The sequence below is a fragment of the Malania oleifera genome, chromosome 7, assembly GCF_029873635.1.
Source record: "Malania oleifera isolate guangnan ecotype guangnan chromosome 7, ASM2987363v1, whole genome shotgun sequence".
NCBI classification, from domain to species: domain Eukaryota; kingdom Viridiplantae; phylum Streptophyta; class Magnoliopsida; order Santalales; family Ximeniaceae; genus Malania; species Malania oleifera.
In genome coordinates this window covers 104,506,074-104,531,710 of record NC_080423.1, presented here as the reverse complement: position 1 = coordinate 104,531,710, position 25,637 = coordinate 104,506,074, and the positions used below count along the sequence as shown (strand labels likewise).

Sequence of the window (25,637 nt, the reverse complement as noted above, 5' to 3'; positions counted from 1 at the left end):
GTCCAGGGTTTCTTTTAGGTGAGATAGCAATGGCATTATTGAGATTTTGTCATTTAGAGGCTGCACAGAGTAGACTTGGCAAAGCGGATCGAGTTAGTTTATCCGTGACGGATAAGACGGATTATCGAGTGAAAAAATCATAATCCATATTTGACTCGTTTAAGTGGCGGATTAGGTGGTTTCGGGTCGGATAATTCATGGCGAATGGACGGAAAATCAGCCATTCTCAAATATAATTTTATTAATAATTTATTTTTTGTCATAATAATTTAAATTGTATACGATAACTTGCAATTAGTTTGTGTATTAACTTTTTTAGTAACTATATCAATCATTTAATCATTTATACTAATTAACAACTCCTAATTCATGCAAGTAAAACTGTAAGTAATAAAACATAATAAATTAATCTCAATCCAACTCAAAATAAAAATTTAAACTGTGTGACTCGTGTGAGTCTAAAATCTAAACATTATAATTGTTCTTACAGCATGTGAGTTTCTTTAAATACAACTATTGTCAAATCGTGTAAATCTCCTAAAATAAAACAATCAACAAACTAAAAAAAAATCTCAATCCATCCTTCAAATAACTTCAAAATCATTTGAATGCCTTGAATTAATTGAAATGCTTTCATTTGTGACATTAAAGCTTTCATCTTCTTCTCCTCGTGTGCCTATCATGAAAGAATTCAAAATATAATTTAAGCTATGAATCGAATAACATAAATTGAACTTATTAATTAGCATCTCAAAAGTTACAAGTTATCAAACTGGAAAAAAATTTACAAATAATTTATTCAACACTACAAGTTAAAATAACAAATAAACAATAATTTATTAACTATATAATTTTCAAAGATAAATAAAAGCACTAGCTGCACAACCTGTGCTAATGTAGCAATATTCAAATAAAGTCAGATAGAGCAAGATGATACACTAGATGAGGTATGACCTGCTCTTTCAGCTTGAGCAATATCTTCAGCAAGTTCTTCCTTATTTACAAAATCTTCAACTGCATTCAAAATTCAAAATATAAATAAATAAATAAATATTGCATAATACATAGTAATTATAATAACATAGAAATATAATTAAATAAGCATACCTCCTCGACTATACAGCCAATCACGAGTTAAAATGATAGTTTCAGCATTATCAGGCGTAAGAGAACTACGTGACATATTTATCACTTTTCTTGCAATACTAAATGCTGATTCCGATGCAACAGTTGATATTGGAATTGATAAGATATCTCTTGCCATTCGAGAAAGAATCGGATACCTATATTCATGACTCCTCCAAAAGTCCAAAATATCCAATTCTTTATCACAATCTACCATCCTTTCTCTAAAAAACATTTCTAGTTCTGACATTGGAGCTTTTTATCTTCTTTAGGAAAAGCTTTAAAACCCTAAAAACAAGTATATAATAATAGAAATATAAAAATTCTATAGATGTATAATAAAAGTAAAATAAAATTTGTACTTAAAAAAAAAAATCTTACTTTTAGCGTCATGTCAACTGATGTTGCAATAGGTGTCATATGACCACGATCATGACTAATAGTTCTTCAAAGGAAGACATTTTCTTAGAAGTTGAAGGGGAGTGGTGCTTCACATACTCATCAAAAAGTGAATGCATCTCACGCTGGATGTCGTTTACTCAATCTTTCCAAGACATTGGTTGCACTTCTTTTAAATAAAAAGATACAAATTGTATCTTGAAACGAGAATCCAAAATAACAGGCATTGCCAAAATTTTACTCTAATCTGACTAGAATTTGTCAAATTTCTCTTGCATTTGAGTAGTCACATTCCTTAAAAAGACATCATCACCCAATGCTGCATTAAGTAAAGTTACTTGTACTTTCCATACTCCTTGAAAGTATAAATTTGCAGTTGGATAAGATGTCCTAGAAAAAAATTTTGTCAAGTCATAAAAAACTTTCAAGAAACTAGCAATTTTCTCAATTTCCTTCCATTTATCATCGTTTGGGCAAAACTTGAAATTCACCTCACTAAACCTGAATTGGCAAATAGCATCTCTATAGTATAAAGCATTTTCAAGTATCATATAAGTAGAATTTCACCTAGTAGGACAATCTTGGCGAAATCCTCTCACATGTGGCAGTCTCACCTTTTCACAACATTCATGAAATCTAATCTTTCGATGTTGTGAATGCTTCACATATTTGACATAATCTTATATTTTGTCCACAGCAAAATGAGATAATTTTAGGTCATCTTGGACAATGAGATTCAATATGTGAGTGCAACAGAACATGAAAAAATTTTCCTTCCCTTACCAAAGCATTTTTCAAGTTCAATTAGACTTCAAAAACTCTACAAAACAATCATTGGATGTAGCATTGTCCAATGTTATGGAAAATAGCTTATTGTCTATACCCCAATTCACCAATAAGTCCATGACTTTGTTACTAAGTGTTAGACCAGTGTGTGGAGAAGGCATGCTTGAAAAACTCAATACTTCCTTCTAAAGCTTCCAATTTTTATTCGCAAAATGTGCAGTAAAACATAAATAGTCATCAGTATTTAACAAAGTCCATAAGTCCGAAGTAAGAGAAATTCTACTAGAATTATTCAATAAAAGCTCACGAATGTGCTCTTTTTCCTTGAAAAGAAACCCTCATAACATCAGTTTTTGTAGTATTTCTTGTCACAAATTTTGTCTCTGGATTTAATTCTAAAGCCCATTCATGAATTCCTTCATACTCAACAAAAGAAAATGGCAAATTGTGTCTCACAATTGTCATTGCCAACTTCCTACGTTGTACAACTTGATCAAGTTTTCGTGTATGCAAAGACAACTTTCCATCACCTTGACTCATTAGCATTTGTTTCAGATCATTATTTTTCTTTCCCATGCATTTTTTTGTATGACAATGTAAGTTTGATGTCCCAGAGTTCTTACTATGGTAGAGATATTTCTTAAGACAATACTTACATTGGGCATATTGTTTACCGCCACTTTCAATCAACTCAAAATCTGTCCAAATACTAGATGTTTTTTTCCTAACTCTTTTTACCTGTGGAGTTGTTTCTTTTGTAGGTTCTGTGTTTGATGAATCTGGCAACTAAACTTCTTCCTCACTCATTTCATCATTTTGATCAATTGAATTTGCTATTGACTGAGATATTTTTTTCCTAAATCCTTGTAATGCACTACAAAAAAATTATGAAATGGGATTAAATGTTTTCATTGCCCAGCGAAGGATTAAATTCATCTTGAAGCATAAACAATGCTACTATGCAGGCCCACAACAATAACAATGCAGAGATGTCAAATTATTAAAATGACAAAGGCCTATAGCAATAGCAATGCAGAAATGTCAAAGTATTTAACATGACAAATTCCCACGGAACAATCGAGAAATCATTATCCTTAAAATTTTTAATTTAAAATTTGGAAGCAGAAACAAGGAATTACAATAAGGAACTTGAGGAACACATGATCACTTGCAGAGAAGGCGTAAAACAAAGAGTTTACTACCAAATATTATACGATTAATTGTGAAAGGGAAAAAATATAATTAAAAACTCATTTGCATGAAGTTAATAATATCATCCATGACAATGTAGCCTCCCAAAGGAGAAGGGCTAAGGGTACCAACCACAGCCTTAATTTTCTTGCTCTACACATAACAAAAATATTTTTCAAACCAAGGAGAGGCAAGGGCCACTAATTCCCTAGGGAAACTGGGTGGAGAACCAATGTTCATTGCAGGTGCACGAGATATGTACAACACTACAACCAGTTAGTGTTTTTTTGTTTTTGGAGCAAAATGCAAATATCAGGGGAAGCAATTGATCACATTTTATTTTATTGTAGGTGCACAAGAGTTCTATGGACTCAATAAAAATATACCTAAATAACCAATAAAAACAATTAAACAAACAACCAAACGAAAAATGACTCAATACTGCAGATCCATATCAAGATCAATCAGCTAGGAACTAAAAGTTGTTGTAGCTAGATCTAGTAATACTCTGCTGCGCAGGAAGGATATGGATTATGGAACATCCAGAGGCAAAGGCAATCATCAAATTTAAATTTCAAACAATGAAAAAAATGAAAAATTGTACATATGCAATATTAAGAAAATGAAGAACACTTAGCAAAACCTCTGAGTCTTTAACCTTTCGCGACTCGTGAGTCTCTTCGATCCTTTGAACCAGACAAGGCCACGAGGGAAGACAGGCGTTGGCTGATTGGACGAATGGCTGGCGACTGGCGAGAGACAAAGACGACTGGGCGAACTTGCAAGCCGCAAGGGAAGACTGGGCGAGGCCGCGAGGGAATCATGGCTCGTGAGTCGTGGCCGTGGCCGTGGGTGGCAATCAGCGACGGCAATGGGAATCGCCATCGACTCGACGTCGTGGGATGTGGCTGCGCAGCTAGAAAGGATGAAACTTGAAAGTATGAAAATGAAACAATGAAAGTAGACTTGGCAAAATGGATAAAAAAATCCGTTAATCCGACCCGCATCCGATCCGTTTTAACCAACTTATCATCAATCGCTTGCTAAATGAGTCGAATATGATTTTTAATTTTCATATCCGTCTCCTTAGCGGGTCGGGTTGGTTTTTATCCTGCGGATATCTGCCAAACCGCTTAAAAATTCATAACTAATTAACCCATAAAAGCTCAAGAGCCTACAACCCACTGCCCAGTAGCCCAAGTATGGAAATTGAAAAGCCCAGTGTGGCAGTGCCCACACGACCCATGCCACATATTGACACGCATGGACAAGCCCACACCACACGGCCACAAGCAGCCCGTCTCAAATCCTATTAGGGTTTCATTTTCATACTTTCATTGTTTCATTTTCATACTTTCAAGTGGTGTGGGCTTGTCCGTGCGTGTCAATATGTGGCATGGGCCGTGTGGGCATTGCCGCACTGGGCTTTTCAATTTCCATACTTGGGCTGCTGGGTAGTGGGTTGTGGACTCTTGAGCTTTTATGGGTTAATTAGTTATGAATTTTTAAGCAGTTTGGTGGATATCTGCCAGATAAAACCGACTCGACCCACTAAGGAGGCGGATATGAAAATAAAAAACCGTATTCGACTCATTTAGCAAGTGGTTGATGATAAGTCGGTTAAAATGGATCGGATGCGAGTCGGATTAACGAATTTTCATCCATTTTTCCAGGTCTAGCACAGAGGACCCATCAAAAGTCGTCTCCATCCCACCAATAATTAAAAAAAGCAAAAAGTAAGAAGAAACAAATGACAAATCCAAAGAAAAGCCTTAAAGAGCACTAACCCCAAAAAGTAAAAACAATATTAAAAAAGAAATACTTGGGTGAGGAATTACATTTTCTTATTAGGGGTTGTTTGGGTAGAAATGAAATATATGTCTTCTATTTAAGTGTAGAAAATAAATTTATTATAATTTTTAGGCTAAAAAACAAAAAATAAATAAATATTGCATTCCATATTTTTTTTCTATATTTTTTTGCTAAAAAAGTTATTTATTAAATGGGATGGAATCTAAAAAATGGGTTACATAAGCCAATCTTCTTATATCTTACAAATAATAAAGTTTTAAATTCTTTTTGGCTTATAGATTTTGTAAAGGGAAAAAAAATAAAAATAAAGAGAAGCATGTATATATATAACATATATATGGTACAAGTGCATATCTTTTTCTTTTTCCTTTAGAGTCTGTTTCAATAAAATGATTTTGGCCGAGAAAAGGAAAAGAAAGTGTTAAGATTAAAGAAAACTTTATTAATTCTTTTTTTTTTTTTTTGTACAAATACAACTATACAAGGCTATCCTTTTATAGGAGAAGGAGGCATACACAGATATAAGGGTATTTTAGGGAGATATACTAACATCCTCCCTCAAACTCAAGGTGGTATCGAAGATGACATCTGGAGTGTAACGACCTCCTTATAAAGATAAATTGTAGTAACCCGAAAAAAAAAATATAATAATAATAATAATAAAATAATAAAATAAAATAAATTAATTAAATTAATAAATAAAATAAACAGTATGATAAGGAACAAATATATATATATATATATATATATATATATATACTTGTGTGTGTGTGTGTGTGTATATATATATATATATATATATATAAAAGGTATGAAAGCTTCTTTACTTTACTTTAGGTTTATTATATATATATATATTATTAAATTAGCAAGCTTCTTTAAGAAGCTTTGGAAGGAAATCCAATTTTTGGATTTGTTGGCCGTGTCTCTCTTCTCTCTCACTTTCTCTCTCTCTCTCCTACAACTCTCTCTCTCTCTTCGATTTCGGGTTAGTTTTACGCCGAATCGACAAACCGAAACCACCACGACGCTCCTGGCGAAATTCTCTACAAGTTTGCCGGAACGGATCGTCAGGAAAACGAAATTGGATTTCATCCCAAATCCAAGGTAAGACTTTATATTCAATATTTGGATTTTTGACAGTTGAAGAAAGTGATATACGCGTAAAAATACTGAACTTTAATACTGGAAATTTTCAGTTCCAGGGTGTTGATTGGGAACGTGGGAAATCATCCCTAAGTTGAGGTAAGACTTTTTAAAGTCGAATTTGACTTAATGGTAGTTATAGAAAATGTTGTACGTACGAAAATACTGAACTTTAATTCTGCGAGTTTTCATTTTCAGGGTGTTGAGTTGAGAACCTTGTGGGTACGGCGGAGATTTTCTTAGGGGCTTTTCAGGAATCAGGTAAGGGGATAAACTAAGCTAGTTTTGTTTAAGAAAATGCATGTATACATATATGTAGCATCTGGTTTTAGGAAAAATAAATATATTTATATATATGATTTATATTTGGAAAATACTGTTTAAATGATGATATGTTGAATACGAGGAAAATTTGTTTAGTGTGGCATGAGTATAAAAATGTTTTGTACTGTTTTTTTTTTGGAATGGGGATGATATGGATTTCTATTATGGAAAACCGGCGTACGGGCCGAGATATTTTTATATGTATATGTGATTTGCTGGCGTATGGGCCGTGCTATGTGGATGAGATTGCCGGCGTATGGGCCGTGCTATGTGGATTGCCAGCGTACGGGCTGTGCTATGTGATTTGCCGGCGTACGGGCCGTGCTATGTTAAAATGTGTAATACCGGCGTACGGGCCGATGATTTTTATGATACACGTATATATGTGAAATGATATGATTGATGCGAAAATAAATGATATGAGATATTTATGTATCACGATTTTAGTATATGTATATGATATCAGAACCTGGTTGGCTTGGTCTAGGCTAGCACTTGCACGGTACCGTTGTTATGTGTCCATGGTCTTCGTGATCATGATATCTGTGTTAACGCCGCTGTACGGAGTGGTGTGAGATTGGATGGTCGATGTGGTTATTTTCAAGAAGTGTGCTGTTATCGCCCCTGGTGTACGGACCAGTCTGGGTAGACCCATCGGACCTACAGACTACTGTTTGACTTGGCAGTGGTCGGCCAACTATTGTCAAGTCCCGCCTTCGGGCCACACAACCCAGTCATGTGGGGGTAATACATGACAACAGCCAGCTAACCTACCAGGATTGTTTTATGTTATTATTAGTGTATGAGATGAGATATGTTTATGAAAATGCAGTATATTCTGCTATGTGTTGATATGCATATGTTTTCCCAGATTTGATAAACAGTATTAAATATGTTATGTATGGTATATGTAGAACACAGAATACTCATGTTGCCACACACTGGTATTAGTTTATTTCCCTTACTGAGAGGTGTCTCACCCCTAAATCTTATACATTTTTCAGGAGCCCCTGATAGGAGAGCGGGAAAAGCCCCGCTGATCTAGATCAGTTGGTTGCCCTCTTTGGAAGGGTAAGTTTTTGGTAGGGACAGTTAGGTTTTTGTGGGGATTGTCCCTAGATTTCATTTTTGGGATGTATATACTGTGAGATAGTAATTGTAGTGACTCTGGTATGTGTTATGCACATTGTGATGAGATGTATATAATTTTGTACTTTCTGCTGCGTAGGCTTCTGCTGTATGTTTTGTTATATCCCTGGTGCCCACGGGTCCAGGTGGATTGTGACCTGCTGAGCTGGAATGTATGATATGATGATAATTTATTTATATAAAAAAAAATAATATGCGAAAAAGGAGCGGGTCGTTACAGTTGGTATCAGAGCCTAGGTTGCTAGGTTCTGTAGACTTTAGAGTGCATCAGGAACAATACCAGAGTTAGGAAATGATTTGAGGTTTTGTTCTACAGTCTAGAAGCAGGACTTCCGTGGTGGTTTCTGTGTTTTTCCTGGGGTGACGATTTCAGGAAAACCATGGTAAGCTATTGTCGGGTTGTGTTCCTAGAATGTTGGACTGGGGATTAACAATGAGTTAGAAATGTTGAGATGAGTGGTGAGGTTAGGTGGGTAAATTATGAGGATAGGATTACTGAATTGCAACTGCTATTTTCCAGGATGGATCCAGAAGGAAATAGTGCCCATGCGAGTGGCAGTGATGGAGCAGGACCATCAGGTGCAGCTGGGACCGACTCTGATGCGGTATTACGTAGCGTGGCTCAGCAGGTTATGGCTGAGATTGCTAGGAGCTCGAGGGAGCAGAGTGGTCCATCTACAGGCCATGGGTGCACTATAGAGAAATTTACGAAGATGAATCCTCCGGCGTTCTCAGGTGGAGTTGATCCTGTAGCCGCTGAGAACTGGATGCAGGAGATTGAGAAAATCTTGGCTGTGCTGCAATGTACTGAGGAACAGAGGGTCCTCTTTGCCACCTATAAATTGACAGGAGAGGCTGAGAGGTGGTGGACTGCGGTGAGACTATTAGAGCAGCAAAGGGTGACTCCAATAGCTATGACATGGGACCGGTTTAAAGATTTGTTTTTTGATAGATATTTTCCAGCTACTGTGAGGGAGGCTAAGGTAGAAGAGTTCCTGAGTCTGAAGCAGGGACAGCTATCCGTTCAGCAATATGCAGCACGTTTTATCGAGCTCTCTCGATTCGCCCCATACATTGTTCCTAATGAGGTGAAGAAGGCGAGGCAGTTTGAGAGAGGCTTGAGGCGGAGTATATTTAGGCAGGTGGTGGTGCTGCGGATCCAGGACTTCGCTGAGTTGGTCGATAGGGCGTCCTTGGCAGAGATTGGTGAGCGTCTTGATGCGGATGAGCAGGGACAGAGGAAGAGATCTGCATCTACGAGCTACCAGCAAGGTCACAAGCCGGGTCAGTGGAGGAGAGGTAATCATGGTAGAGGGCGGAGACAGGAGACGGGAGGACGCGAGGTGCAGACAGGGCAGGGTCCTCCAGTTTGTCAGACTTGTGGTAGGAGGCACTGGGGAGAGTGTCGAGCTGGTGGTGTAGTGTGCTACCGCTGCGGTAGATCGGGACATATAGTGCGAGATTGTCCTACCCCGCCAGATGCAGCTCCGGTGTGCTATCGCTGCGGTAGATCGGGGCACATGGTACGAGACTGCCCTACTCCACCAGATGCAGTTCCAGCTCCTAGACCATACCGGGGAGGTTATCAAGCACCACGGGGGGGCCAGCAGAGGAATACGGCTCCAGCCAGGGTGTTTACTCTGACGCCGGGTGAGGCTGAGGCATCAGGTGACGTGGTGACAGGTATGGTCATTATGCTTTCTTTTAAAGTTATTGCATTATTTGATTCAGGAGCTACACACTCGTTTGTGTCCTTGGGGTGTATTAAATTATGTGAGGCTGAAACACAATCATTAGATGTTGAACTGTTGGTATCTACACCGACTGGGTCGGTAGTGAGGTGTGGTAGGGTACTCCGCGACTGCCCAGTAGAGATTCAGGGGAAAACATTATCTGCTGATTTGATAGTGTTAGACATGCATGGGTTTGACGTTATATTTGGTATGGATTGGCTAGCAGCTAATTTTGCCAGCATAGATTGTCGTGCACGAGAGGTGATATTTAGACCCCCGGGGGAAGCAGAATTCAAGTTTGTAGGGTCACATGTACAATCCCTGCCTCAGCTAGTTTCAGCTATTCAGGCCAGGAGACTACTGCTGAGTGGTTGTCAGGGGTTTGTGGCGGTTGTGAAAGAGATGTCAGAGAATGAGTCAAAACTTGCTAGCACGCTTGTAGTGAAGGAGTTTGTGGATGTTTTTCCAGATGAGTTACCAGGCTTGCCACCCGACCGTGAGGTGGATTTCTCTATTGATCTACCTCCCGGTACAGCGCCGATTGCTAAAGTACCTTATCGAATGGCGCCAGTGGAGTTAGCAGAATTGAAGAATCAGTTGCAAGATCTGCTAGATAAGGGCTTCATACGGCCCAGTGTATCTCCGTGGGGAGCTCCAGTTTTATTTGTGAAAAAGAAAGACGGGACTATGAGGATGTGTATAGACTATAGGGAGATAAATAAAGTGACAACCAAGAATAAGTATCCTCTACCCCGTATCGATGATTTGTTTGACCAGCTCCAGGGTACACGGGTGTATTCGAAGATTGACCTCAGATCTGGCTACCATCAGGTGAAGGTGAAAGCAGAAGACGTCTCAAAGACGACCTTCAGGACTAGGTATGGGCATTACGAGTTTCTAGTGATGCCGTTTGGTTTGACGAATGCTCCTGCGGTATTTATGGACTTGATGAATAGAGTCTTCCACCAATACCTAGACCAGTTTGTTGTTGTTTTTATTGATGATGTACTGGTCTATTCTAGGACCTATGAGGAGCATGAGACGCACTTGAGGCAGGTTTTGCAGACACTTCGGGAAAAGAAGTTGTACGCCAAGTTCAGTAAATGTGAATTTTGGCTGGAGAAGGTCGTGTTCTTGGGGCATGTTGTATCTGGAGGCGGTATTTCTGTGGATCCTAGCAAAATTGAGGCTATAGTGAATTGGGCTAGACCGAGAAATGTCCAGGAGATCGGGAGTTTCTTGGGGCCAGCAGGCTATTATCGTCGTTTTGTTGAGGGATTCTCAACTTTGTCAGGGCCCTTGACACGATTGACGAGGAAGAATGTTAGATTTGAGTGGGACGATAGTTGTGAGCAGAGTTTTCAGGAGCTGAAGCAGAGACTAGTCACAGCACCAGTGTTGATCATTCCATGTGGGGGTGAAGGGTATACCATTTATAGTGATGCGTCCTTGAAGGGACTTGGCTGTGTATTAATGCAGCATGGCAGGGTAGTGGCGTATGCATCTAGGCAGTTGAAAGAATATGAGAAGAACTACCCTACCCATGATCTTGAGTTGGCTGCAGTGGTACACGCACTGAAGATTTGGAGGCATTACCTGTACGGTGAGCAGTGTGAGATCTTCTCCGACCATAAAAGTTTGAAGTATTTCTTTACACAGAAAGAACTGAATATGAGGCAGAGAAGGTGGTTGGAGCTGATTAAGGATTTTGATTGTACCATCAGTTATCACCCAGGGAAAGCAAACGTGGTAGCTGATGCGTTGAGCAGGAAATCCAGGGAGCCGGTGTTGGCGGCTATGGGGATCCAGCATCCGATCATTATGGATCTGGAGAGACTCGGCATAGAGTTGGTGGAGAGTGATCTCCCAGTATGTATTGCCAGCCTAGTGGTACAGCCTACTCCACAGGAGAGAATTAAAGCTGCCCAGAAGGAAGATCCAGAGCTAGTGGAGGTGATAGACAGAGTACAGAGTGGGCAGGGGGAGGAGTTCAGTATTGCAGATGACGGAGCTTTGCGGTTCCGTTCCAGATTATGTGTTCCTGCCGATACTGAGATCAGGAAGACTATTCTAGAGGAGGCTCACAGATCTTTGTATACAGTTCATCCCGGTAGTACGAAGATGTACAGAGATCTGCGAGAGTCATACTGGTGGAGTGGTATGAAGAGAGAGATTGCTGAGTATGTAGCGCAGTGTTTGACGTGCCAGCAGGTAAAGGCTGAACACCAGAGACCGGCAGGGCAGTTGCAGCCGTTATTCATCCCGGAGTGGAAGTGGGATCACATATCGATGGACTTTGTGTCAGGACTGCCGACGGCATTACATGGTCATAATGCCATCTGGGTGATTGTTGATCGATTGACAAAGACGGCCCACTTTATTTCCATCAAGATCAGCTACTCCCTCAGCCTTTTAGCGGAGATTTACATTCAGGAGATAGTACGTTCTCATGGGGTGCCTGTATCTATTGTGTCGGATCGAGACCCACGATTCACATCACGATTTTGGAGGAGTCTGTAGGAGGCTCTGGGGTCTCAGTTATCGTTTAGTACGGCATTCCATCCTCAGTCAGACGGGCAGACTGAGAGGACGATACAAATATTAGAGGACATGCTCAGAGCGTGTGTACTAGACTTTGGGGGTAGTTGGACTCAGTTCATGTCATTAGTAGAATTTGCGTATAATAACAGTTATCAATCTAGCATTGGCATGGCACCATTTGAGGCTTTATACGGTAGGAGATGTCGTTCTCCTTTGTTTTGGGATGAAGTGGGTGAGCGGCGAGTAGTGGGACCAGAGCTGGTTCAGCAGACGTGTGATAAAGTTCGTCTTATCAGGGACAGGATCAGTGCAGCTCAGAGCCGACAGAAGAGTTATGCTGACCATCGCCGCAGGAATTTAGAGTTTGACGTAGGTGATCACGTATTTTTGAAGATAGCTCCGATGAAAGGGGTTATGCGATTTGGGAGGAAGGGTAAACTTAGTCCTAGGTTTATCGGTCCATTTGAGATTCTAGATAAAGTGGGACCGGTAGCCTACAGGCTAGCTTTGCCACCTGTATTGTCCAGGATTCACAGCGTATTTCATGTAGCTGTGTTGAGGAAATACGTCACAGACCCTTCTCATGTCATCAATTATGATGAGTTAGAGCTTAGTGATTCACTGGGATATGAAGAGATACCAATACAGATTCTGGATAGGAAAGTGCAAGAGCTACGTAACAGGATGATTCCTCAAGTAAAAGTCTTGTGGAGGAATCATGCAGTAGAAGAGGCTTCTTGGGAGTCTGAGGAGCAGATGAAGCAAAGGTATCCGCATTTATTTCAAGAAGTCTGAGTGAATAAATGTAAATAGTTAAGTAGTTTTCTGTTGCAGGTACATATAATGGTTGAATAGTGTAGTACTTTAGTTTTGGGAGAATGGTTTTCTTTTTTTTATATGTAATCTTCCAAGACTCGAGATGTAACCACGGTATTCCTCCGCCATAAGTGAGGATAGGTAATAAAATGAGTAGACCCTTTTTCCTGATTAAAGGATAGCGAGTACGGAAACAGTAAATTTCGAGGACGAAATTCTTTTAAGGGGGGAGGAATGTAGTAACCCGAAAAAAAAAAAAATAATAATAATAATAAAATAATAAAATAAAATTAATTAATTAAATTAATAAATAAAATAAACAGTATGATAAGGAACAAATATATATATATATATATACTTGTGTGTGTGTGTGTGTGTATATATATATATATAAAAGGTATGAAAGCTTCTTTACTTTACTTTAGGTTTATTATATATATATATTATTAAATTAGCAAGCTTCTTTAAGAAGCTTTGGAAGGAAATCCAATTTTTGGATTTGTTGGCCGTGTCTCTCTTCTCTCTCACTTTCTCTCTCTCTCTCTCTCTCTCCTACAACTCTCTCTCTCTCTTCGATTTCGGGTTAGTTTTACGTCGGATCGACAAACCGAAACCACCACGACGCTCCTGGTGAAATTCTCTACAAGTTTGCCGGAACGGATCGTCAGGAAAACGAAATTGGATTTCATCCCAAATCCAAGGTAAGGCTTTATATTCAATATTTGGATTTTTGACAGTTGAAGAAAGTGATATACGCGTAAAAATACTGAACTTTAATACTGGAAATTTTCAGTTCCAGGGTGTTGATTGGGAACGTGGGAAATCATCCCTAAGTTGAGGTAAGACTTTTTAAAGTCGAATTTGACTTAGTGGTAGTTATAGAAAATGTTGTACGTACGAAAATACTGAACTTTAATTCTGCGAGTTTTCATTTTCAGGGTGTTGAGTTGAGAACCTTGTGGGTACGGGGGAGATTTTCTTAGGGGCTTTTCAGGAATCAGGTAAGGGGATAAACTAAGCTAGTTTTGTTTAAGAAAATGCATGTATACATATATGTAGCATCTGGTTTTAGGAAAAATAAATATATTTATATATATGATTTATATTTGGAAAATATTGTTTAAATGATGATATGTTGAATACGAGGAAAATTTGTTTAGTGTGGCATAAGTATAAAAATGTTTTGTACTGTTTTTTTTTTGGAATGGGGATGATATGGATTTCTATGATGGAAAACCGGCGTACGGGCCGAGATATTTTTATATGTATATGTGATTTGCCGGCGTATGGGCCGTGCTATGTGGATGAGATTGCCGGCGTATGGGCCGTGCTATGTGGATTGCCAGCGTACGGGCTGTGCTATGTGATTTACCGGCGTACGGGCCGTGCTATGTTAAAATGTGTAATACCGGCGTACGGGCCGATGATTTTTATGATACACGTATATATGTGAAATGATATGATTGATGCGAAAATAAATGATATGAGATATTTATGTATCACTATTTTAGTATATGTATATGATATCAGAACCTGGTTGGCTTGGTCTAGGCTAGCACTTGCACGGTACCGTTGTTATGTGTCCATGGTCTTCGTGATCATGATATCTGTGTTAACGCCGCTGTACGGAGTGGTGTGAGATTGGATGATCGATGTGGTTATTTTCAAGAAGTGTGCTGTTATCGCCCCTGGTGTACGGACCAGTCTGGGTAGACCCATCGGACCTACAGACTACTGTTTGACTTGGCAGTGGTCGGCCAACTATTGTCAAGTCCCGCCTTCGGGCCACACAACCCAGTCATGTGGGGGTAATACATGACAACAGCCAGCTAACCTACCAGGATTGTTTTATGTTATTATTAGTGTATGAGATGAGATATGTTTATGAAAATGCAGTATATTCTGCTATGTGTTGATATGCATATGTTTTCCCAGATTTGATAAACAGTATTAAATATGTTATGTATGGTATATGTAGAACACAGAATACTCATGTTGCCACACACTGGTATTAGTTTATTTCCCTTACTGAGAGGTGTCTCACCCCTAAATCTTATACATTTTTCAGGAGCCCCTGATAGGAGAGCGGGAAAAGCCCCGCTGATCTAGATCAGTTGGTTGCCCTCTTTGGAAGGGTAAGTTTTTGGTAGGGACAGTTAGGTTTTTGTGGGGATTGTCCCTAGATTTCATTTTTGGGATGTATATACTGTGAGATAGTAATTGTAGTGACTCTGGTATGTGTTATGCACATTGTGATGAGATGTATATAATTTTGTACTTTCTGCTGCATAGGCTTCTGTTGTATGTTTTGTTATATCCCTGGTGCCCACGGGTTCAGGTGGATTGTGACCTGCTGAGCTGGAATGTATGATATGATGATAATTTATTTATATAAAAAAAAATAATATGCGAAAAAGGAGCGGGTCGTTACATAAATTCTCTACTATTTTAAATTAAAACAATTTCCTACACAGCGGAAAGCAGTTTACATGAAATACAACCTTATATATATATACAATACCAGAGTGTCTAAATATTCCACAAATACTACATATTTCACTGTACTCTCAAGAACTACTCTTACTAATACCAGGGTTAACAAAATTGTACTCCAAAAACACTCACTTTTAAAAAAGGCAGACTAACAGCTCCTTTATCTGTGAGCTTGCTCCGCTCGCCCAACTAGCTCACTTGAAAAATAATTCAACACTGGGATGAGCCAAAGCTTAGTAAGACAAAACATGTTATCACTAGTGTGCGGCTACAGAGACGTAGATCTGTAAAAATTAATCCGAGTTAAGAGTAGTACAAATAACTAAAATGGAAAATGCTGATACTACTAACATATTATAAAACCTTTAATTACATAATTTAACATGTCAAATTGTATAAAATTACTTTTCATAATAATACTACTATTTCAAAAAATCTGATAATACTATAATATCTGAGAATATTTCTCTAAATGGTTGTATGTCATGATTTAATTCCTCATGATAGGGTTGTGTAGTCCAAAGGCTGGATCTATCCTAGCTAGCTGACCAGGGTAAACCACTCTACTCCTCGATCAGATTGGCCCTCCTCAACCCATATCTGATGGGGAGCCTATCCACAACTAGGCACGATCGATCTCATACCACTTACTATCTGAGTTAAGTGTTACACTCTAAACTGAATATCTGTATATATGTAGCTACGGTACCGTGCTCTGCTGTTTGATCCATCATGGTCTGATACTATATAATACATTTCTATATACAACTAACTGTTGTACCATGATTCTGTAATAAATGTATAAACCATGATGCTCTAATAATCTGTAACTACATCAATTGTATTTTTCTGAGATAACTGTGAATCTACCTGTTATGGTGCTGTAAAACTGTAAAATCATAATATTATGAAAGATGTTGTAAATGCATTTTACTGCCTATATATTCTGTAAAACATATTCCTGAAAATACTATATAAACATATTTCTATACGATATTCATACTCTCATGCCACATAATAATTTAAAACACTTTAATCTTAATAATAAATTGCATAAATTTCTGCTTTGAATAATAATCTGGTAAAAACATAAACTTCATACTGAAATCATTGTAGGTTTTCCTAGCATAGCATGTTTCCCTTACCTAACTGTTGAAAAGCCTCTATCGTATACTGGTCCTACACCACAGGGCTTCCTATTTCACACCCTGAAAACCACATTTGTCATAACAGAATATCAATATTTCTTGACTTACATCATTTTCTACAATTGCCAGAAGGTCAAAATTTGACTAAAAGGTCTTACCCTGATTCTAGAAAGAAATTCGACTCGATCCCACCGACGATCCGCCCTAGCAAACTTGAAGAGAACTCCCCCAGGAGCGTTGTGGTGGCCTTAAATCGTTAATCCGGTGACTGACGGGACCAAAATCGAAGAGAGATGGAGGAGATGTCGTAGGAGAGAGAGAGAGAGAGAGAGAGAGAGAGAGAGAGAGAGAGAGAGAGAGAGAGAGAGAGAGAGAGCACGGAGCTGAAAATCTGCGTTTAATCGAGTTTTTGCATTATTTATACTGCGGGATTCGTTGACAAGCCACGTCACCTCATCGACGAGTCCTATAGAAAGTTCGTCGACGAACCTGCCCCCTTGTCGACGAATTTTAGACTTCCCAATAATTCTCTCTCGGTATCTTCTCGTCAATGAGATGGGACCTCGTCAATGAGATGCTGAAGAACCCTCGTCGATGAAACGCCTGTGTTCATCGACGAGTGCTTGGAAAATTTCTGGGGTTATTATATCCAAAATGTAACGTCGTCGACGAAATCTAATGTCTCCTTTTGTTCGTGTTTCTATTTCTCTCATTCTTTATTATTTAAATGACATTATTCTTCGGGTCATTATATGGAGTTTGCAGACTAAAGCACGATGACGACTACGTTCATGAGATTTCGTGAAGATATCAGCCAACTGATTAGTCGAATGAACTAACAAGAGGCGAAGTGTCCCGTCCTGAAGATGATGACGCACAAAATGACGGTCGATCTCGATATGTTTGGTGCGTTGTGAGCGATCTGGACAACACTATGATTGTCACAATAAAGCGGAGTGCTCGAGGGCTGAGGAACTTGGAGAAGCCAACGAAGCCAAAGAAGCCCAGAAGCAGTATCAGCAAGAGCCCGATACTTAGCCTCAGTGCTAGAGCGAGCAACAAAAGTCTGCTTTTTGCTCCGCCAAGAGATAAGAGAGTCACTAAGCAAAAAAAGAAAACCAGTGGTAGACCGTTGATTAGTAGGGTCCCCTACCCAACATCGGAATAAACTTGTAATGTCAAGGATGAGTGAGAGGAAAAAAAAAAAAGCCATGAAATAAGGTGCCTTTCACATATCGTAAGATGCGAAGAACAATGACATAGTGAATAGACTGAGGAGCCTACATAAACTGACTAACAAGGCGCACCGCATAGGCAATGTTCGGTCGAGTGACAGTGAGATAAATCAAGCTCCCAACGAGCTGTCAGTAACGAGTGGCATCAGGAAGGAGCTCCCCATCAGTAGGACAGAGTTTGATGTTGGGCTCCAGCGGACTATTAGTTATCTTACAATCGGTGAGGCCAGCATGGGTGAGAAGATCAGAGGCATATTTGGCTTGGGTCAAGGAGTAGCCATCAGAGGTAGGGGACACTTCTAAGCCAAGGAAGTAGAGAAGAGAACCGAGGTCTTTCATCTCAAATTGTCAACACAGAAATTGCTTAAGATCATGAATACCAGAAGTATCGTCATCAGTAATGATCATATCATCACCATAAAGTAGTAGAAGAGTGATGCAAGTAGCAGTGTGATGGGTAAAAAGAGCTAAATCATAGGGGCTAGAGGCAAACCCAAGCTGGGCAATAGTGGAGCTGAACTTGGCAAACCAAGCACGAGGAACTTACTTAAGCCCATATAAAGCACGGCAGAGACGACAAACCTGACCAGGAGAATGAGGATACCCAGGAGGGGGCTGCATATATACCTCCTCAACCAAATTACCATGTAAGAAGGCATTCTTGACATCCATCTGAAATAAAGGCCATCGCCAAGCAAAGGCAACAGCCAAAAGGGGGCGAACAAAGGTAATACGAGCAACAGGGGCAAATGTCTCCTCATAATCAATGTCATATTCCTAAGTAAAGCCCTTTGCCACTAAACGAGCTTTATGTCGTACTTCAGAACCGTCAGAGTTTGTTTTTTGTTTATACACCCATTTGTTCCAACCACAGTCTTACCAAGAGGTAGGTCAACCAGGTCCCAAGTATGAGTTTTGTGAAGTGCATCAAGTTCTTCAAACATATATTGTTGCAAAATAGGAATAGAACAAGCTTTGCGATATGGGAGGGGGATCGAGGGTAGGATCAGTGAAATTGGGGGAGTATGAGAGACAATCGGAAGAAAATGGAGAGATACTAGCGAACATTTTGTGTTCTCAAAACTGAACATGCCAAGAGACGCGAAGACGCTGGGCTATGGGGTCATAGTGCCGATAACCCTTGTGTTCAATGCCATAACCAAGAAAGCAACAGAGACGAGAGCGAGATTCAAGTTTTGTATGTTCATGAGGTGGAAGCAAAAAAAAGCAAGCACAACCAAAAACTTTGAGAAGAAAATAATCAGGTACCTTTCCATATAGAGCCTCATAAGGAGATTTATTGGAAAGAGTATGGGTTGGAACCTGATTAATAGTGTAAACAGTGATAAGAGCAGCTTTCACCCCAAAAGGATGTGACGGTGCTTACGTTTTTGGCACGACCATTATGTTGGGAGGTGGATGGACAAGATCGATGGGATAAAGTGCCGGCCTCTCGAAGTTCTTCAATGAAAGGGGTAGAAGTATATTCCAGGGCATTATCGGACCGAAAGACTTTAATGGTGCGAGCAAACTGAGTTTTAATCATTCGTTTATCGAAAAAAGCAGGGTCAGCTTAAGAAAGCTGATCCCAAATGCCACTAACTTGAGCATGAAATTCGGCAATAGATTGTCCAGGTTCCTAACGCATCTGGGAAAGTTTAGTTTCCAACTGAAACTCGAGAGCAGCATCACTACCATAGTTGTATCGTTTGGCCAGAAAAATCCTAAGCAAGTTTGGCATTACGAAATTTAGGAAGTAGACTCTGAATAGTAGGAATGGATGTGTTAATAAATTAGGAAAGGATCTTACAGTGAGTACTTTCCCATTCATTAAGAGCCTCATCAAACTCTTCTGTTGATTGCGTGTCAGTTTTTGTGGGTTTTGTTTTGTTCCAATGACAAAACGTCATAATCTCCGACCAATCAAAAAAACTGACTTTTGTTGGGCCCATGCATTATAGTTGGAGCTATTTAGAACAATCTCTATAGGGTGAACAACATCAGTTAAAGAGGCCATGTAGACAAAAAAAAGAATGCAAGAATAATAGCAAAAATTGAAGCACAATAATAAACTTAATCAAGTCTTAGCGTGATGCAAGGACAATAGCAAAAATTGAAGCACAGTAATAAAATTAAATAAGCCTCAGCGCCTCGGTTGTGCCTATGTAGCCTAGCTTTAGGTAGCTTGTTCGTGCTGAGGGACGCACAAGTTGGATAACCTTAGGCATAATGGTGACCCGCTTGGCGTGGAGTGCATAGCCCAGAGAAAGATGTGAATGAACCACGAATATTCATCCGTGTCTTAAAAAAAAAATCTAGAAGCTCTTGAAAATGTCCGACAGAGGGAAGGGAGGCAAGGGCTTGGGAAAGGGCGGAGCAAAGCGTCACAGGAAGGTTCTGCGAGATAACATCCAGGGCATTACGAAGCTTGCGATTCGCCGTCTCGCTAGAAGAGGTGGCGTCAAAAGAATTAGTGGTCTAATTTATGAGGAGACCCGTGGCGCCCTCAATATATTTTCCACTTTATTTTCCCTCCATATCAGATAGTAAAAACAGAAATTTATTTTAATGTGGTTAAAAATTAAGGAATATTTTTTTGTTTAATTTTAATTTTAATTTTTATTTCCTGCTTTCCTTGAGAGCTAAATATAAAAAAAAAAAAAAAAAGATTCTTTCATATTTTCTTTTCCTTTACTTAAAATTTTCCAAGTTCCAAACAGACCGTTAATATTAGAAATAAAAATTTAACTAAATAATTGTACATATTATCAAGAGTACACGTGAGAGGTGAGGGTGCATGCTTTAAATTTATGATGCATGGTGAGATATCAATATTTACACAAAATACGTATAAAATTAGTGCACTCTTGAACACTTGGCAAATCAAGAATAATCCATGCGTACATATTAGATAGATAATCAAATAAAAAAAAAATCAAAATCCATATTTAGTTCATTTAAATGCATGTTTATGTTGATTAGTACGTTTAGACTAGTAAGATGATTCATGCTTCGCCCATGAGAGTAATTTATATGGTAAAAAACTGTATAAATATACGAATAAAAAACTTTTCAATTTGCTTTGTATTGCATATATTAGTAAGGTATTGCTTGAATTTATAATTTGATAAATTATAAAACGTAATTAATTAGCATGCTCCTACATTTAAACGTTGTAAAAGCTTTAAACTCTGATTATATATTGCCAAAATCAGTCATGTCGAGGAACACTGAGGATTAAGGTCACTAGCTAATTAGATATTTTCTTTAATTTACAACTCGGGCAGTTGCCAAAATCATTAACCATGTTTAAGAACACTGAAACATGTTTAAGAATACTCAAAGAAGGTCACTAATTAGATATTTTCTTTAATTTATAACAAAACAAACTAATTAAAAACGAAATGAAGATCCTATCAATTTATTTTTGGCAATAGCAAATGTTAATTAATTTGCTCCTATAAAAACATGCGACATGCATTTCTGCATGCATGCCTTTCAACAAAGAACCACAATAATTAACCAGACAAACAAAACATAAAACTCTTCGACAAAAACCCTATAATTAACCACACCCACATTTTACACTTTCCACGTACGACTGATGCATCACTTACTTATTCTTACATCTCGAACACCCTGCATGCTCCTGATCTCCATAGTTATTAACATCCACAAACCATGCAAGTACGTACATTACACTAAACTTCAATCCTTCTCGATCGATCGTCTTCTTCCTGCATGGATATGTTTATCTCAGTGCTTGATCTGGGCCAGCATGCACCTAACGTCCTTGCTGTTAGGCCTCTGCTTGGGATCATCCAGAGTACAGAAGCAAGCAATCTTCAGCACCAACAGCATCTGCTCCTCGAACCCATTCCCCATCAGCCTCTCATCCACCGCCCTTCCCGGATCCTCCGACGTCATCACGTTCCTCATCCACTTCACCAGGCTCATCTCCGCCGTGTTCTGGAAGAAATCGTCCGACGGCAGCCGCCCCACCACCAACACCCCCAACAACACCCCGAAGCTGTATATATCGCACTTGTCCGTGAACTTCAGCGTCTGGTGGTACTCCGGCGCTATGTACCCCACCGTCCCCGCCACGTTCGAGCTCGTCACGTGCGTATTCGCGTCCGGCATCGCCTTCGCCAGCCCGAAGTCCGAGATCCTCGCCTCCATCTCGTCGTCGAGGAGAACGTTCCCCGGCTTCAGGTCCCGGTGGATGATCCTCGGGCTCTGGCACGTGTGCAGGTACTCCAGCCCCGCCGCCACCCCCACCGCGATGCGGTGCCGCGTCGGCCAGTCCAGGTCCCGCCGCCCCACGGCGACGTCGTTCATCAAGTCCTGCAGGCTCCCGTTCTTCATGAACTCGTACACCAGGTAGTGGCAGTCGGGGCGGCAGACGTGGGCCAGGAGAGGGAGGAGGTTCCGGTGCCGGATTTTTCCCACGGTGTTGATCTCCGACCGGATCTGCCGCATCTTCTTGTTGAGGACCCTGCTCTCCTCATCGGCGAGCTCCGCGGCCTCCTTCGGCGGCTGGACTATCTTCTTTATCGCAATCATTTTGCCGTTGCTGCCGGGGAGTTCGGCCTTGTAGACCTCGCCGCTCCCGCCTTTTCCGATTATTTGAAGCGACGCCAGGCCGTCGTCTCGCTCTAGGAAGGCGAGGTCCTCCGCCTTTTTTATCTGAGGACTGAAGATCGCCGGGCCGGAGTCCTTTCCCTTCCCTTTGATAATCAGCATCAGCAGCTTGAACAGCACGGAGAAAACTATCCCGGAAACGATTCCGGCTACCGCTCCGACGAAGAAACCGAGTACCCATCCCCCGATCTTGTTCTTGCTCTTTTTGTGCTTGATCGGAGCCGCCGACGGGCCCGGAGATACCGCTCCTGTCGCCGGAGACGGTGCCTGTGTCGGAGCCTTAGCTCGGATCCGGTTTGAGTTTTCGGTGAGCACAAAACGTTTAGGAACCGATTCGAATCCGACCCGATTGTGCCGGTTGACCCAATTTGAGTTTTCGGGGGACGCGAAGCGTTTCGAACTCGGGTCATAGCCGACCCAATTGACCCGGTTCGTAGCGGGCGTGGAGCCTTCGAGGAGGATGTTGCCGGAGAAGTTGAAGGTTCGGAGGTTGCGGAAGGAGCGGAGCGAGGTTGGAATTTTGCCGGTGAAGTGATTGTCCGCGAGGGAAAGTGTTTCGAGGTTGGGAAAGTATTTCAGGAAATTCAGATTGCCGGAGAATCTGTTGGCGGAGAGATCGAGGATTCGAAGGCGCAAAAGGGATGAGAATTCCGAGGGTATTTCGCCGGAAAATCGATTGTTTCGGAGGTTGAGGATTTCGAGCTTCGCGCAGTCAACGATCTGGGGAGGTAGTCGGTCAACGAGGTGGTTGTTTTGCAAGGAGATCTCTCTGAGCTCGGAGAGCTTTCCGATCGCCGGCGAGATGGACCCGGTGAGGCGCCGGGACTCGAAGACGATTCGCGTTATTCTGAGAACGTAAGAGCCTTCGGCGAGTCTCCGTTCGCAGTGGACGCCGTCGGCGTCGCACGGGTTGACCGAACGAAGGAGCTGTTGACCAGCGATGCCCAAGTCTTTTTGGAGCGTGAGGATTGCGTCGTGGTCTGGGTGGTGGAGATTGAGCTTCGCATTTGCGAGGATTAGGAGAGAGAAGAAGGTGAGGAGAGGGAAGGTGGTATTTCCGGCGGCGAACGCCATCGGTTTGCAGCACCGGCCGCGGCGGCGTTATCCTGTTAGTAGCTGTGGTGGGATGGGAGTTCACGACTGTGGGGGGCTTTGTGACTGGTCTATATGTACCGGCAGGCTGTGTGGAAAAGGTTGCTCCGGGCCCATCCACGTTAGCTCTCTCTCTAAAAATAGCAATACTCTTGCAACGTAGGGCTCCAATTTCCTAATAATTAATTATATTATGCCACAAAAAAAGAAGTTAGTTTGCAGTGAAAGACAACCGATTGAACTAACGTCGTAATAACTATGTGTTTTACCTATTTAAACTCAAATTCATACCTCTAATATAAAAGCCTCATACATTCATCTATATATACGAATGTATGAAACTTTTATATATATATATTTTCAAATTTAAGCTTGCACTCAAGTCTTGAGCCATCATTTGACCTTTTTTTTGCGTTCGGTAATTTTTTAGGTTTTTGTAATCATTGCTACAAATTCATTCAACATTCGTGGAGAATTATTGTATTTTTATTTAATAAATTTGACCTTTTACCTTTAACAAAATATAACTTCTCATAAATTTTCTTTGACCATTTAAGGATATCTTTTATAAGTATAATTAATTTCAAAAAATCTCTTTTTCATTCACATTTAGATGGCTAGTTATAATAATAACAATAATAATAGTACCAAATCACATGTTACTTTTTTATGATCTCTGCAATTATGTATATGGCTAAACAATTCAAACTAATATCTCCTAAAATTAACTTCGTCGAAATTTAAGTAGCACCAATAAAGGTAGAACTAATTTATTTAATTCATTTCTCCTTAAAGGAGAAAATTTCTCTTCTCCTTGAAGATAGACGTAATTAGTAGACTTAATTCAAAATAATCTTAATAACCGACTTTCCTTTTCCTCAAAACTCTGTATTAGTTTATATTATTAGCTCTTCTAATTTTCAATATCATTTCTAAGGTCAACTCCACATTTGTCACACATAATTTCTTATCATTAAACTCTATCCATATTTAGAATATAGTCATATTTCTTGAAGTATTTTTTTATTTTTTATTTTTCCCGTGTAGGGCCTATAACGTATTTTATTCTTATCTCTTTCCTAGACAAAATCTTTTATTTTAATACCAAAATTTTCATAATTTTTACAATATTTTGTTGGCTTAATAGTCTTGACATATATATATATATTCGTTAAAATTCGTCAAAACTTTCTTGTTCTATTATGAGTACAATATAGTGCTTTAATAGATGTACTAATTTTTTATTAACTAGAGACAGTAGAACTATATTTATATTTTTGGATAAATTTATATAAATTTTGTATAAATAAGTTACACATTGCTTACAATGATTGAATTTAATATTAAGGTTATACCAATAGCCCAACATTGCTATACGTTTTATTAGTTATATATGGATTAAGAATATTCCTTATATTCTTTCATATCTCTTTCTTTATTATATAAGATTTTTTTTGTAGATATATAAAAAGAATGTATTAAAATATAATTGAAATACAGAAAGCTAAAAGCTAGCCAAAGATAAAAAAAAACAAAATGGGAAGTTAAAATAACTTGATTACACTTTACATCTTGAATAAATTTCTTAATTTGCACACTAATCCTAAATTATCTTTGTAGACTTATGAATAATCGGATTCGTCTTACAAAAAATCGCACTAAACCAACAAACAAAAGAAAACAAGAAATTAAAAAAAATAAAATAAAATACAATGCACAGAATATAAGGTTTAGGAGGTTTCGCAATTTGCTTATATTCTCAGAGTTACATCAGGTCAACGATTCTCCCAAAAAGGCCAAAGTTACATTGAAAATATTGCCCACGTAATACTTTATATACTAAAATTCATGCTTTGCATACAACAATTTCTAAGTCTCTATATACAGTAGGTGATATAAGGAGTCTAAACTATTGTAAGTTTTCTAGAGCTACATATTAGAGTTAGAAAGCAGAATGTACCTTTTATAACTATTCAAATTTTCCCTTGAAAGTTTACCCTAAT

The 25,637-nt window shown here is 39.5% G+C and overlaps 1 protein-coding gene and 2 long non-coding RNA genes across 3 annotated transcripts; 2 read left to right on the top strand and 1 right to left on the bottom strand.

Moving 5' to 3' along the window:
- The first annotated feature begins 6,304 nt into the window (after positions 1 to 6,304).
- Positions 6,305 to 8,133, top strand: LOC131159953 (uncharacterized). The gene is made up of 4 exons (XR_009137897.1): positions 6,305 to 6,420; positions 6,513 to 6,558; positions 6,658 to 6,720; positions 7,788 to 8,133. It is a non-coding gene; the product is annotated as an uncharacterized LOC131159953 (long non-coding RNA).
- A 5,680-nt stretch (positions 8,134 to 13,813) lies between these two features.
- Positions 13,814 to 15,300, top strand: LOC131159952 (uncharacterized). The gene is made up of 3 exons (XR_009137896.1): positions 13,814 to 13,861; positions 13,961 to 14,023; positions 15,091 to 15,300. It is a non-coding gene; the product is annotated as an uncharacterized LOC131159952 (long non-coding RNA).
- A 5,991-nt stretch (positions 15,301 to 21,291) lies between these two features.
- LOC131160192 (leucine-rich repeat receptor-like serine/threonine/tyrosine-protein kinase SOBIR1) lies at positions 21,292 to 23,737 on the bottom strand. Its single transcript, XM_058115596.1, has one exon. The coding sequence runs from the start codon at positions 23,614 to 23,616 to the stop codon at positions 21,655 to 21,657; it is 1,962 nt and encodes a 653-aa protein (XP_057971579.1). The 5' UTR covers positions 23,617 to 23,737; the 3' UTR covers positions 21,292 to 21,654.
- Between the last annotated feature and the right edge of the window lie 1,900 nt (positions 23,738 to 25,637).

Excerpts from the sequence above, each read along its gene's own strand:
- LOC131160192 (XM_058115596.1), bottom strand. The coding sequence starts at position 23,616 with ATGGCGTTCGCCGCCGGAAATACCACCTTCCCTCTCCTCACCTTCTTC.